The following is a 15,833-nucleotide window of genomic DNA, read 5'->3' on the forward strand; positions in this document are numbered from 1 at the left end:
GAATGCCAGTACTGTGGGTATGTCTACCAGTAACAGTTAACTTCCTTGTACTCTGGGTGGTGGCTTTAGTTGCAATCAATATTATCTGGTACTATTTATGTGTGTTCCCTTATTTCTTTGCATTAGTATATATAAAATTCGTTTCAAGACAAACAAAAAACCCGTGATGGTATTACCATAAAATCTGTTTATACTAATATACAATCCAGAGTTTATTACTGCACTTTTCCCCCTGTTTTTTAATGTTGAAATAGACTAACAAGTTCGCCTATTGAATAAATAGTCTCACCCGATATTTTTAGAATTTGTATGCTCCCGAATAATTCTATAAAAGGCGAAGTGTAATTGGTCGATATTTAAATTGTTATTTATAGATGAAATGTCACCTGGACATGGGAGTCCACGCAATGCTGTTAGATCTACTGGTAGACCAGTAGAGCTAATTTTAATCAGATTGGTGGAGTTTACGTATGCATGTATGTATGTATGTATGCATGTATGCATGTATGCATGTATGTATGCATGTACATGTATGTGTATGTGACGTGTGTGTGTGTGTGTGTGTGTGTGTGTGTGTGTGTGTGGTTGTGTGTGTGTGTGTGTGTGTGTGTGTGTATTTATGTGTACGTGTGTATGTTTATATGTATGTTTGTATGTCGACTGTACAGGACGGTGTTGACGACGTCGTGCTATCAACGTCTCGAGATTAACATGAGCGCTGAGACGACGAGAGCCGTCGTGAATGTTGTGGCCGACGTGGCGCGCCTGACGCCGTGGTTGTTGGAGTTACAGAAGTTGGTGGAGCAACACGACTGACACTTCTTGTGCGCCATCACCGTCTGACAGCCCGGGGTGCACTCCCTGGCGCAGTCCCGCTCGAACGTGCGCAACACGCCCTCCGTGTGCAGGAGCTTCACCTGCGGCAGAGGAAATGAAGGTTGGTTAACAACACCCCAGCACATGTTTCAACTACGTAGTATCTAAAAACATATTATCACGGAGAGAGAGAGAGAGGGTGGAGAGAAAGAGAAAGAGTGAGTGAGCGAATGAGTGACAAAGACAGACGCAGAGAGAGAGAGAGAGAGAGAGAGAGAGAGAGAGAGAGAGAGAGAGAGAGAGGGGGGGGGGGGAGGGAGGGTGTTTTGATATACTAGTCGTAGAGCACTGGTTGGGATGGAAATAGAGAATGGGTTCACCGAAGCGGTTCGATACTGCGATCACAGCACCTCAGACGAGCGCTCTACCGACTGAGCTAAATCCCGCCTTTGATATGCCTACAGAGTCAAACGAACGTGACCTAGTATTGGGATTACAGTCTGGAAGATAACAATTAGTAGTTTATGATTCTTAAGATCGTACAACTATCATGACACACAAAATTATCTCGGTATATGGCTACAAAATAAAGATTCTAAAACAAAATATATCTATGTATTGAATGCTCATTTTTGTTTAGTTTTTTGTTGGTTTCTATTTTTAAAAACTCGAGAATAACCTTATTATCCACATAACAGTAATATCAATCAAAATGGTAAGGCAAAGTCAAAGGGATGTTCCCATGAATTACTACACCAGGCGGTTCGACACTCCCAAGGACGATACCTTCGTCCTAGTGTCTTCGTAGGAGGACTGCCACTACCAAGACAGGTTTAATAAATCTAGACCTACACAAGACATAGATCAATAACGTTATATAGAGAAAGTTCCGATGGCATGTACTCATGAATCACAGTCAAAACAGTGATAGTATCAGGTTTCCATGAAACATGAGCATATAGATCTGTAAAAACAAATTTGGCAATGCCAGTTATAGACAGATCAGAACCATACCATCCCCAGTTTACTCGAATTAAAAAACCCGTCAGTACTTACTCTGCAGTAATGTTCCTCTATTTCGCACTCGCGTCCCCGGATGTTGCTGGTGTTTTCCATGGAGATGCAGTCATCCTCATACTCGAAGCAGTAGTAGCAGTGCAGACGGTCAGGAGGTAGTGGCTGGTCCGCGTTCACTTGGAGGATTTTCACTGAAACCAACAGATTACGTGGTGGATACAGCTGCAGATCTATCTCCACCCCCTCCCCCATCCCGAGTCAGGCCACCGATCTTATGGGAGGTTGGACTCTGGATGGGCGTGTTCGAAACCCTAGTGGTATATGAGCACGTTAAACTAGATATCTGTCTATACAGCTGCAGCTTGCATCATTTAAAGATGGCGCCACACGACACGAGTGCCACGTACGAGAATAGCTGATCGCACAGCAACCTAGGATTCGGATGAAATCGTAATGTTTGTTTTGACAATCGGCTATTCTCGTACGAGGCAGTTGTATCATGTGGTGTCACCTTAAATACTGAATATTTTAAACTTCATCTCATACATTGGGGGAGCCAGGATATTATATGAGGGGGAACCCACGCTGTCTATGAGTGTTACTTCCCGACAGGCAAATCGTAACAGGTGGTAGGTGGAAACGAGATGTGACTGGGGAGATATGGCTCTCATGCCATACTTTTTCCTGCTTCACCCATAGGATAGTACAAACTATGGTGTATCCGTCGTGAAGCATGTGTTGGAACGGGAAATAATCCAGTGGGTCCAGTGACCCTGCGACTTATCGTACTCCGGGTGAGCGGTCCACTCCTGGAATACACTCGCTCCAGATTCTCGGGTACAAAAACCAAAAGCAATAGTTGTCTAATGACACCTCAGCACATTTTAAACTTGGACTATTTTGTGTCCAAAAATAAATTGTGGTTATTTGGCCACTTGGACGAGAGATGAAACCCGCTGCCGCCATGTAGGCTACTCGTATCGAATGGGCAGTTTAAGATATTGTATGCTCATTGCCGTGGACAGGACAGTACATACCACGAATTGTTTTATTATCATTATTTAAACTTTATTACCCCAGATCTCTGGCAATTACAAGGTTAGATACCTTGAATCATCATCATACAATTTACAATAATAATATATGTGGTATATATGGTTGTTACATTCATTTCATTTGTCGTCTACATTGCACAAGCATATCCATATTTGTTTTGTTTTGGTTTTGGGTTTTTTTTTTAAATGATCTGAGGGTCAAAATGGATAGGTAAAACGAGCACAGAGCGGAGAAAAGAAAGGGAAAAGGGAAAGAAAGGAAAGGTTTGTCCATCACTATCCAAATGTTTTTTTGTTTTTTTTAAATAACTGCTTTAAGTGAGTGTCTAATGTAGTAAGAACAATACTTGGTATCCTAGAAATATGAATGAAGTATGGTAAAAGTAGGCGAGGTTCAAAAAGAAGTATGGCAAACGGTGGGTTTTTATTTTTTTTCCAAACAAGCTACAAAGTTGTTGTTAATATATAACACGAATTTGATGTATCAGTCGTAGGGCACTAAAGACACCTCAGCCGAGCGCTCTACCACTGAGCTACATCCCGCTCCTGCTAAGTAAAGATGCCAACCGCTAGAAACTCCCCTGAGCCAGCAATATCGTTTTCTTACACAAGAGTAATTCGGGGATCCCGTTCAGCGCTCAACAGTCATTTCGATGGAGTTGTTTAACGACGGCGGGTTCAGAACAAGACGTTTTGGCTTAATTACATTTACGTCTGTCTGCTGTCACCGAGTGCCGTCCAACTTGTCCGCGCCGCTGCGGTGGCTATAGAAACACGTCTTCGGAATTGACTTGGAGGGAAATTTTCGGAGACACAGGCATAATTTCACAGGTCTGCACCGATCGACGTAGATCGGCACATATCGTCACATGTCGTTATAGTTCGACGCCGATCATGAACGGTGGGCAAAGATCTTAGCAGATCGGGACATATCGTCACAGATCGTAAATGGTCGACACAGATCATGAAACATGGGCACAGATCGTCATAGGTCGGGACATATCATCACTGATCGTTATAGGTCGACAAAGATCGTGAAAGGTGGGCACAAATCGTCATAGGTCGGGACATATCATCACTGATCGTTACAGGTCGACAAAGATACTACGGGACGCGATTATCTGACGTCACGTCCTCACAGTCGTACAGACTACGCGATTATCTGACGTCACGTCCTCACAGTCGTACAGACTACGGGACGCGATTATCTGACGTCACGTCCTCACAGTCGTACAGACTACGGGACGCGATTATCTGACGTCCTGTCCTCACAATCGTACAGACTACGCGATTATCTGACGTCATGTCCTCACAGTCGTACAGACTACGCGATTATCTGACGTCACGTCCTCACAGTCGTACAGACTACGCGATTATCTGACGTCCTGTCCTCACAGTCGTACAGACTACGCGATTATCTGACGTCACGTCCTCACAGTCGTACAGACAACGGGACGCGATTATCTGACGTCACGTCCTCACAGTCGTACAGACTACGCGATTATCTGACGTCACGTCCTCACAGTCGTAGTCGTACAGACTACGCGATTATCTGACGTCACGTCCTCACAGTCGTACAGACTACGGGACGCGATTATCTGACGTCCTGTCCTCACATTCGTACAGACTACGCGATTATCTGACGTCACCTTCTCACAGTCGTACAGACTACGCGATTATCTGACGTCACGTCCTCACAGTCGTACAGACTACGCGATTATCTGACGTCCTGTCCTCACAGTCTTACAGACTACGCGATTATCTGACGTCACGTCCTCACAGTCGTACAGACTACGCGATTATCTGACGTCCTGCCCTCACATTCGTACAGACTACGCGATTATCTGACGTCACGTCCTCACAGTCGTACAGACTACGCGATTATCTGACGTCACGTCCTCACATTCGTACAGACTACGCGATTATCTGACGTCACGTCCTCACAGTCGTACAGACTACGCGATTATCTGACGTCCTGTCCTCACAGTCGTACAGACTACGCGATTATCTGACGTCACGTCCTCACAGTCGTACAGACTACGGGACGCGATTATCTGACGTCACGTCCTCACAGTCGTACAGACTACGGGACGCGATTATCTGACGTCACGTCCTCACAGTCGTACAGACTACGCGATTATCTGACGTCACGTCCTCACAGTCGTACAGACTACGGGACGCGATTATCTGACGTCACGTCCTCACAGTCGTACAGACAACGGGACGCGATTATCTGACATCACGTCCTTACAGTCGTACAGACTACGCGATTATCTGACGTCACGTCCTCACAGTCGTACAGACTACGGGACGCGATTATCTGACGTCATGTCCTCACAGTCGTACAGACTACGGGACGCGATTATCTGACGTCACGTCCTCACAGTCGTACAGACTACGGGACGCGATTATCTGACTTCCTGTCCTCACAGTCGTAGAGACTACGGGACGCGATTATCTGACGTCCTGCCCTCACATTCGTACAGACTAAGCGATTATCTGACGTCCTGCCCTCACATTCGTACAGACTAAGCGATTATCTGACGTCACGTCCTCACAGTCGTACAGACTACGGGACGCGATTATCTGACGTCATGTCCTCAGTCGTACAGACAACGGGACGCGATTATCTGACGTCACGTCCTCACAGTCGTACAGACAACGGGACATGACGTCAGATAATCGCGTCATAGGTCGGGACATATCATCACTGATCGTTGTAGGTCGACAAAGATCGTGAAAGGTGGGCACAGATCGTCATAGGTCGGGGCATATCATCACTGATCGTTATAGGTCGACAAAGATCGTGAAAGGTGGGCACAGATCGTCATAGGTCGGGACATATCATCACTGATCGTTATAGGTCGACAGAGATCGTGAAAGGTGGGCACAGATCGTCATAGGTCGGGACATATCATCACTGATCGTTATAGGTCGAGAGAGATCGTGAAAGGTGGGCACATATCGTCACAGGTCGGGACATACCATCACTGATCGTTATAGGTCGACAGAGATCGTGAAAGGTGGGCACATATCGTCATAGGTCGGGACATACCATCACTGATCGTTATAGGTCGACAAAGATCGTTAAAGGTGGGCACATATCGTCATAGGTCGGGACATATCGTCACTGATCGTTATAAGTCGACAAAGATCGTTAAAGGTGGGCACATATCGTCATAGGTCGGGACATATCGTCACTGATCGTTGTAGGTCGACAAAGATTGTTAAAGGTGGGTACAGATCGTCATAGGTCGGGACATATCATCACGGATCGTTATAGGTCGACAAAGCTAGTAAAAGGTTGGGCACAGATCGTCATTAATCGTCACAGATTATGTGTGTAGTAATTCATTTGGAAGCGGAATTTAGTATCCTCTAATAAGGTTTGCCTGCGCTAACCACACTCTTTTCTTGTAACAATATGTTTATGGATTACACGTAAAATGAAGGTTAGGTTAATTCCTGAAGGCAGGATTAAAATCAAATGTTCCTTGATTGTTAACCGCGCTGCCATATATTGTGTATATAGTGCTTAATTCTAACATCACGATTCAAGCGTGGCTGTCAAGGATATTAATTTAAAGCACAAATAATTCTACGAAAACAATGATGCATTGTACTTTTGTAAAAAAATAAATTAAAATAATTAAATAGCAGGTCATAATATTATAAGCTTAAAAGGTCCTATACTAGTCGATTAATTTTATGATTGGACATCAAAGAAATTGCAACAGAAAGCATTTTACGTCAAAGTACTTTAGCGAATAATATATACAACATATAACAAGTTGAGAAAAATGTAGGTTGGGCAAAAAATAGTATATTTTACTTTCAACGTTTACCCAAATTCTGATTACCTAGCAGGTCAAAATATTAAAGGATAATAGCCTTTAATAAATGCTTTATCACTTACGTATTGAACTGAATGTTTTATTTGTCTTAAATATCATCCAACTTGTGGTGTTTTTTTGTTATACAGTCATGCTCATGTAAGCTTTGGTGTGCAATGCAAGGTTTACGAAATTGGTACCTAACATGTACTTATATTACATGATTTATGTACAGCATGTGCGACTATAATCAAAATTAAAATATTATTATTATTATTATTATTATTATTATTATTATTTATCTTCTATCTAACAGTCAAAGAACCACACTTCATTTAGGGTCTGCCCGTCTTCCGCGTGCCTAACCTACACGTAATCCGCCATATGTACAAATTACTTTTATACAAATACGTTGAGTAGATTTCATTCCATGCATACGCAAAGATACTTTGTTGATGCGATTACCTTTATCCGGAATTCGAATAATACATGTGTCTAAGATGTATCACAAATTAGGAATACGCATACGGGATACGGATTTATATGGCATCATGGCTAGTCGTTATTGAGACAGATTTGCGTGAACACCGTTACGGCGTCAAACTTAAAGTGGCAGACCCTAGTTTCAACACGCAACAAGTGGACATTATGTTTGGTTAATCTACAAACCTGTAACACACTTGGATAACGTTACAAGAAACAAGAGTCTGTCACAATGAAACTGGGAAATAAACTTTAAAATAGACTAGAGCTCGCCTCCATATCCGCGCGTTTTTAAAAATATGAAAAAATGGATTCGTGGTATTAGAAACACCAGGAGCCTATTTCACTAAACATCGTAAATTTACGTTTACGTGTAAAACTTACACTTGTCGTACATCTACGTCTACGTTTACTTCATTTCACGAAGCCGGTCACAGAAATCCTACTAACTTACTGTCCGACCGAACCAAATTGTTAACAACTAAAATAAATTGCTCTCCTACCTTTATATTTCGTTAGATTTTACCCACATTTTGTCCAGACAGAAAACTTGAAAATACCATTGCAATGACATAGATTCCACATACTAGATGATAACCATGTCACTTATATCGACTTCGCTGAGATCGCATAGGGCAAAATGCATGTAATTTTGTGCTGGCTGCCATTTTGACTTTTTATGGAATATTCTCCAAGAGGGGTGTAAGGATATAATTTAATGTAACAACGTCTTAACATGTTATAAAAGCAAACGTGATGACGTCATACTAATTTTTTGTATTAGTATTTTTGTTTGTTTTAAGATACCACTAGAGATAATTGATTTTATATTAATTATGTCACATGCTTTGGAGCCTTTCATCCCTCTTGAAGAGTATTCCATAAAAAAACTAAATGGCAGACGGCTGAAAACGGCATGTATTTTGCCCTATGCTATCTCAGCGAAGTCGATACTGGCGACATCGTTACAGTCTCGTATGTGGAATCTGTGTCACTGTAATGTTTTTTTCACAAATTGTCTTTGGGGGGCACTGATGGATCGGGTAACTATATCAGATTTTGATTACAATGGTAAACATTAATGTGGGGAAAAGGCTCACAAGTGGAGGCACGTACCCTCCCCCCCCCCCCCCCCCCCCCCAGGTTCCTACTGGCCTGATTTGGACAAGTCGATATGCACTTTTAAAAAACAAAATTTTTTAATGGTGATTTCAATTCATGGTTTCCAACAAAGTAGTAGATATACTGCAAAAAGGCTGTGCATAAAAAAATGTCATGTCCACCCCTAAGATCCGCAACTAAAATTTTCCCACGTCATGAACGAGTTTATTATTTGTGTAGGCAAAATGCACGATGATGTTTGAGTGTAGTGGCGTATCGTGGGTTGCCAGCGCCCGGGGCAAGCCAAGTATAGAGCCCGCTAACCAGTGGACCGTTAGCACTTCCCGAGTCCCTTCCACCAGTAAAGAATTTTGCGCCCAGGGCAACCGCCCCGGTGGCCCCGCCCACGCTACGCTACTATTTAGGTGCATATATATATTTTTTTTTTTTTTTTTGGGGGTGGGGGGGGGGGGGTTGTGTTTTTTGTGGGGGTTTTTTGGTTGTCTAGACAACTTTCACCCCTATCAAAATAATAGTCAGTTGAGCAGGCAGTCATTTGTGTATGGATATATATCTAAATTGTTGAGAAAATATTAAGTTGAATTTGAAAAAGATGAAAGTAAAACATTGCACAGTCCGTCAAATATAAGTTTTAAAATAATACGTTTGATAGCAGAGGCGGATCTAGACATTTGTAAAGGGGAGAGAGGTGTCACAGAATTGTAAAAGGAGCAAGTTGAGTTTGTGCAAGGCAAATAAGCCGAGGTCCGAAAGGGATCTACATATATTCGTAATGAAGACGAGAAGAGACGCGTTTTCAGGACAGTTTACCACACCCCCATGTCCAGACGACGGTACGGCCCTGCGTTTAATGGGAGATGGTACACGAAATAGGTACTGGAGAAAAATATCGTCTGGTTTGTTGCTGCATAAATTTGCATATATCAGAAAATATGCAGACTCGTCTTAATTGAACGCTATCAGCCTATTTGGAAAACAAATTTTAAAAATGAGGATTAAAAACAGTTATTTTTGTTTAACGACACCACTAAAACACATTGATTTATTATTCATCGGCTATTCGATGTCAAACATTTGGTAATTCTGACAAGTAGTTGTTAGAGGAAACCCGCTACATTTTATCCTAATGCAGAAAGGGATCTTTTATATCAGCTTTCCCACAGACAGGAAAACACATACCACGGCCTTTGACCAGATGCCATGCACTGGTTGGAACCAGCAGAACACCAAATCAATAGAATGGATCCACCGAGGTGGTTCGATCCTGGCACTTCAAGCGAGCACTCAACCGACTGAGCTAAATCTCGCCCCGAGTGATTCAAATGACACAGGTAACAAAACTGGCTATCACTGGATTAATAAAGGGAGTTAATTTGTTAAACACTTTACAAAAACCAAAAGTGTTACCATTTTATGAATTATCGAAGTGGATGTAGCAATTTACGTGTGCGACTAGTTGTGGTCGAGGGCACTCTTAAATTTACATCTAACTTTACTCGTAACTTACGTTTACACTTTTTTTGTGAAATGCTCTTCAGTCGTATATTTACGTTTACGTAACTTACGATATTTAGTGAAATTGGGTCCAGATTTTTGTTATAAAACCCCCAGCTCTAATTGTAATTAAATACGCCATAGCGTTTAAAAGTTAGGGTCTGTTACTTTAATGAATGGGCACGTCGTGGTGATGTGTTATTCATTATACAACCCGTGCTGATTAGCCATTGATGGCGACATGCAGGGCGATTACGTCCCCGCTCGTCTATTGACATTCCTGTTCGGCAGCGTATGACACTTTGATGCCAGTCTATTATAGACAAGGTGCCGACAGCGAGCCAGTCGATTGCGCTATTCATCCAACCCGTATTGCCGGATTGTTACATTTGGCGCTGATTGATTCATTCCATGCCGTATCGCCTTCTTGTGATCAGACAATCGATAGAAATATATCCAGAATTACCAGGCCAGTTCACACGATAGTGCACTATACGGATTCAGTCGACATTAATAAACAGATAAAATGGCGCAGGTCGGCAGGGCTCGGAATGGCGTTGATCGCAGTGCCCTTTCGCTGTATAAAAGTTGCATCCCATCGTGGTTTATTGTTGACCACAAACGTTATTAGCAGTTTGACGTATATGGTCAGAAAATCTGTAGCCGAATTTAGGTTTCAGTTAGCCAAGCAAAATGTAAAATAAATTGCGTAGGCTCTATGTTGTTTGTTTTGGGAGTTTGGTTTTTTGGTTGTTTTTGTTTTTTGGGGTTTTTTGGTTTTTTTTGACAACTATAATTGTTTTGAGGACAAATAATATACAGGTTAGTAAATACCAGGAAAGCATACCATAGAATGCCCTAGAAACTTTACTTAGCACCCTCGATCTCAGTCAGCCCCCCCCCCCCCCCCCCCCCCCCCCATATCTCATTGGGCTTAGTGACAGCATATTACATGTTTTAACTTTGGCATAGTCTAAATTATTTGTCTCGAACAAATATACACGTTCGTAAATGATACGAACATTTTAAGAAATTTTATCATAAGTTTTGTGCCGCTTTAAATCCATAGACAAGAATCGGCATACAGCATCAATTGCGTACTTTCAGTTTCGTCAGTCAGCCCATGGATACACATGTAACAGTAAATACAGTACACTTTGAGTTCTAACAACCATATATTGTCATGTCGGCTGATGTGTTATTCGCGAAGGGTCATCCTTACATATTAATTCATTCATTCAATCATCCATCCATCCATCAATTTATCCATCCATCCATCCATCTATTTTATTTATTTATTCATTTATTCATTCTTTTGGTTGGTTGGTTGGTTGGTTGGTTGGTTGGTTGGTTGGTTCGTTCGTCCGTCCGTCCGTCCGTTCGTTCGTTCCTTCATTTTTTCATTCATCGATCCAACCATGCTTAAAGAAACTGAACCTAGATGTCCAACATTTACCATATTCTTTGAACACTGACTCCTGTATGTTGGCATAGTACTGATTCTGATGTTTTTGCATAAAACACAATGGCCATACCCTCTACCCACCCCCACCCTCCGCCTCTGAATCATCGATCATAATATAATTTTCAGATATTCAGTTTGGATTTTCAATTGTCCATTGATATTATTTTTTGACGTTAATTATGCTTGAATATATATCTCCATATCGAACTTCGACGCTGCTTAATAATGACATACATGCGACTACGTCCTAGTACCGGCGACTCTTAAAGGAGCTCAATCACGGATTTAGTGGGCCTTGTTTCTCTAAATATGCATTATAAATGAAACTTACATTCATTTGGAATACCAAACCTAGTTATTGTATGATCCAAAATATTTTAATTGAACTGCGATCGAGGGAATTCCATGATACGCTTCTTTTTTTTCTTTTTTTAATTTGGAACTCTTCTTGTGATGTACATGAAAAATACGGAAAAACAGACTCGTAGTGATGAGACTATATATACAACAACCGTATAATGTATTTTTGGATTTTATATAAACGATCGCCGTGTATAGAGACTTGGCAAATGAGGGCCGGCTATATACATGGCAAATAATTAAAAATATATTATTTCATGACGAAAATAACCGCGAATACGCCGAAATAAAATAATAAACAGTCGAAACATGAACTCACGATTTATTATTATTATTATTATTATTATTATTATTATTATTAGGCGCATGTGCAAATTATTTTAACTGGTTCGCAAAGTGGTATTTCGGTTTTAATGTATAGCGTACTGTTGCATGTTTTTTCGTCCAAAGGTTGGCTAATTATTACTTAACCCAGTTGAATCCAGTTCTACGTGCAGGGACAAGTTCAGCCTGCCGTTTGTGCGTGCGTGCACGCACGTTAATCTTGCATTTTTATAGCCAAAACTCATCCAGATAAAACACCGCCCCTCCACCCCAAAAAGGTAGTAGTAGGCTAATAATAATAATAATAATAATAATAATAACAATAATAGTAGTAGTAGTAGTAGTAGTAGTAGTAGTAGTAGTAGTAGTAGTAGTAGTAGTAGTAGGAATAATAATTGTGTATTATTATTATTATTAATATTATTACATGTATAATGTTGGTAAAATCACGTCGCGGTGGGGTGGGGTGGGTTGGGGCGGTTGTTACAAAAGCATTACATAAATTTAGAGGGGGACCCGGGAGTGGGCTCAGTTTTACTAGTAGCCTATAATTTTTTTTTTTTTTTGAGTGTTATTGCCCCATGCAATTTTGAGCTTTAGAATTGTGACTAAATACAGCAAAATAACCTTTTAGTCATATTTATTTACGGTAAAATTAAATTTACGTAAGCAGCCTCAAAATTGCAATAAGTGAAAACTTATTAAGTTGAAGTCCTGTTGTTAGTTTGTATACTGTCCGTAGTTAGTTTCAATTTCAGTTAATTTACCTCAGCCGCTGATAATTTGTAATTGTTATTTTTATTTATTTATTTATTTATTTATATTCATTATTATTATTATTTATTTATTTATTATTATTATTATTATTGTTAGTACTGTAGGGACAATATGACGCTATTCATATATCTATGGAAAATGTACACAAAAGGGTCCGCTAAATTCATATACTCCCCCACCCACTCCCCTGTTCAGAAAATGCACTGTTCGTACAGTACTTAGTATGTATTCCTCCTGTTCCAGATGGCTCGGTAATATGGATCAATCAAATACATATATTTATTTACCGCCTATATACATTTTTGCTGTGAATATAGCCAGCCCTCGTTAGTGGAGGCTATAGACACGGCATTCGTATATATAGTCGCATCGTATATAAACAACGTCTAGTTCGGAGTATTCTTTAAAAATGTAACAATTCCTATCCCAAGTCAGCTATGATGGCATATTTTGTATAATAATGAATTTGACAACGACTAACGATAAATTTACCTATAGATGCAAAGGCCTAACTAGTCGGGATTGTCGACGTTTAACATGCTTCTGTTACTAAAATAAATTAATGTATAAGCTTATTATCATTATTTTCATTGGGTGTTTTTTGTTTCTATTTACCTTACGTCGCAGAGGACGGTCAAGCGTTCTCGTTACACGAGCTTGGTCAATCGTTTTGGCACTGCGGTTATTCGGGGAATGCCCGTCACGTGACTCAAAATAATACGTCACACCTCTGCTCTCCATATAGCCGTTATTTTTCTCAGAATTAGGGACCGTACACATAATTCAATTATTTTTATAAAATATCAATAATAAGTGTGATATGGTGGTTATGTAGATGGTTCAATAACGTACTTTTAGGTACAAATCAAATGTATATATTGTCATATAATAACTTGTTGGGTCAATAATTAGGTCAACCATCTGTGAGAGAGCCCGTTTAAAGAGTAAACTCTCTTTCGACGACTCCAAATGTATAAACAAGATGGTAGTATTTAAACAGCTTGATTTTAAATCATTGTAAACATATGTAGTTAAACGCGTGTAAAACAAATATATGTTAGACACCAAATGGACCTGATGGAAAGTTCGCGGTGGTATCGTTAAACAAGTATTTTGTTTCTTTTTCCATCGATTTTCTTATGTGCGGTGGTCTGTTCGAATGAGCTTTTTTGTCTTTATTTCTCAATGGGGAGGGATAAATCATTTTGTGATCATTCTGCGGATGTTAAGTACTCGAAGAGTTGTCTACCACTGTCCTGTCCCTTGATAATTGACACACTCGCTATTATTCGGAATAAAAGTGTCCACATTCAGCGTTTTGGGCCTGTTATTCTAATTAGTGTATACCTTGATCTGTTGGGCCTGTTATTCTTGAAGTATTCAGTGTCATGCGCCGGGAAAGCAAATCAACACCGGGGACCTGACCTTTCTTCTATCTACATTGTGAAAGGTAGGGGATGGCGGCGGGTTTGGGGTGCGGGTGCTGACCCACAAGTACAATGGCTGTTATTATGGAGTTTAAAAACACAATAGAACCGTTAATTTTGACAGTATTCTGGGTTTTTCATATAGCGAATCAGGAATGTACATACTATACCGATTTCTGGTATTAAATACAATAAAACTTCTATTCCTAGTTTGACGTAAACAGATTGGCGACGGAAATCACACTTTACCGCTAACATTGTTACATAACATGGTTTAGACAAAACTAATGAAATCCTCAGCCGTCCATTAAAGGTAATGACAAGGAATAGAAATCCAGAGACGTGGTGTGACAAGGCCTAACGAATCGATAAAAGCTTCCATTATTGCCAATGACTGGCCGATTTTTTTGTTGATTGGCATTATGGGATTCGTCTTACCTGATCTGACGCGCGAAACAAGACAAAGGACGAGAAGCGCGATTCCCGTAATGGCCGCCAAGTGAAACAGCATTGTCAGTTGGTTTCCTCTTCCCAAATCCAATCCCTGCTACCCAAAGGCTAGAGGTCAACAGCACGATGACCCATTTCCATGTTCAGATTAAAACAATCCGAGCTTTTTTTACCCACTTAATTGTAACGCTGGCAACGTCCAAGAAGGGTATACGGCTCTCTCGGACTGAGTGCGCATGCGTGTAATCATTTATTGATTTGTGTTGGTTTGGTTCACGAAAGAGCAGATGTTGATCTCACACAGAGTAAGGCTTTAGACTAAAGGGAGTTATAAACTAAGTGTTTTGTGTCAAATTACCTCCTTAGTTTACAGTGTCTCAGAGTCCCATTGGGTAATTGCGGTTTTCCTTGTAGAACTGTAACACTGGGCGGGGAAATGGCGGAGCGGCGCTTACCGCCAGTGTAATTTCGAAGACAGAATCACACGTTACAAAATTGCATATTCCGAAACCGGTGGTCTAGAAAACTGTTGTGAGCCGCGACAGTGTTCGATTTTTCCTTCTTATAGATTATTCATGGACGACCACCGACGTATAGCCTGTCTGACAAAAGTAACATATTAAACCTGTCATTCTGTACTTCCACCATAACCTACATTAGCCTGTGCTGTCACACGTGTTCATATTAACCTGGGCTTACTGCAGCTGTGGTGCTTTGAATATAAACAGCTGTGCATTTCTCACAAGTTTTAGAATCGTGTTTGAAATACATTATTTAGGCAGCTATGTTAAGAATTTAGTTTGTTTACGGAAATACAGAATATACAATTCAGAATTCTTTGGTTTCAGCATTGTCGCATCATTCGGCCCATGACGTGATGGCAGCGGGTTTCCTCTCTCATTATCTGTGTGGTCCTTAACCATATGTCCGACGCCATATAACCGTAATTATAATGTGTTAAGTGCGTCGTTAAAGAAAACATTCCTTCCTTCCCTCGTTCGGCTCTTGGAAAGACTGGGTGTAAATCTCGTTTAAGAAAGAAAATTAAATGTTGTTTAAAGATACTGTTCTGAGTTTGTTGCCCTTGTTGAGATGTTGCCGACTAGCAAAAAAACATTTTAATGACTAAATTTTATATATAATACATTTGTATGCATAATATCAGCGGCTGCATATTAATTTAAATCTGCTTTTGATCGTCATAGTGTTT

At 40.6% G+C, this 15,833-nt stretch overlaps 1 protein-coding gene across 1 annotated transcript; it reads right to left on the bottom strand.

The window, feature by feature from the left end:
- Positions 1–551: 551 nt before the first annotated feature.
- On the bottom strand, positions 552–14,836 carry LOC121378198 (prostate stem cell antigen-like). Its single transcript, XM_041506277.1, has 3 exons — positions 14,612–14,836; positions 1,873–2,024; positions 552–917 (listed from the first exon to the last, which is right to left on the bottom strand). The coding sequence occupies exons 1-3, from the start codon at positions 14,682–14,684 to the stop codon at positions 693–695; spliced, it is 450 nt and encodes a 149-aa protein (XP_041362211.1). The 5' UTR covers positions 14,685–14,836; the 3' UTR covers positions 552–692.
- Positions 14,837–15,833: the final 997 nt, after the last annotated feature.

This window comes from Gigantopelta aegis, chromosome 8 (genome assembly GCF_016097555.1).
Source record: "Gigantopelta aegis isolate Gae_Host chromosome 8, Gae_host_genome, whole genome shotgun sequence".
NCBI classification, from domain to species: Eukaryota; Metazoa; Mollusca; class Gastropoda; order Neomphalida; family Peltospiridae; genus Gigantopelta; species Gigantopelta aegis.

Coding starts and splice junctions, on each gene's coding strand:
- LOC121378198 (XM_041506277.1), bottom strand. CDS start 14,684: ATGCTGTTTCACTTGGCGGCCATTACGGGAATCGCGCTTCTCGTCCTT. Junction 2,025..14,611: donor TGTTTCGCGCGTCAGATCAG/GTAAGACGAATC, acceptor TGTTGGTTTCAG/TGAAAATCCTCCAAGTGAAC. Junction 918..1,872: donor TAGAGGAACATTACTGCAGA/GTAAGTACTGAC, acceptor CCTCTGCCGCAG/GTGAAGCTCCTGCACACGGA.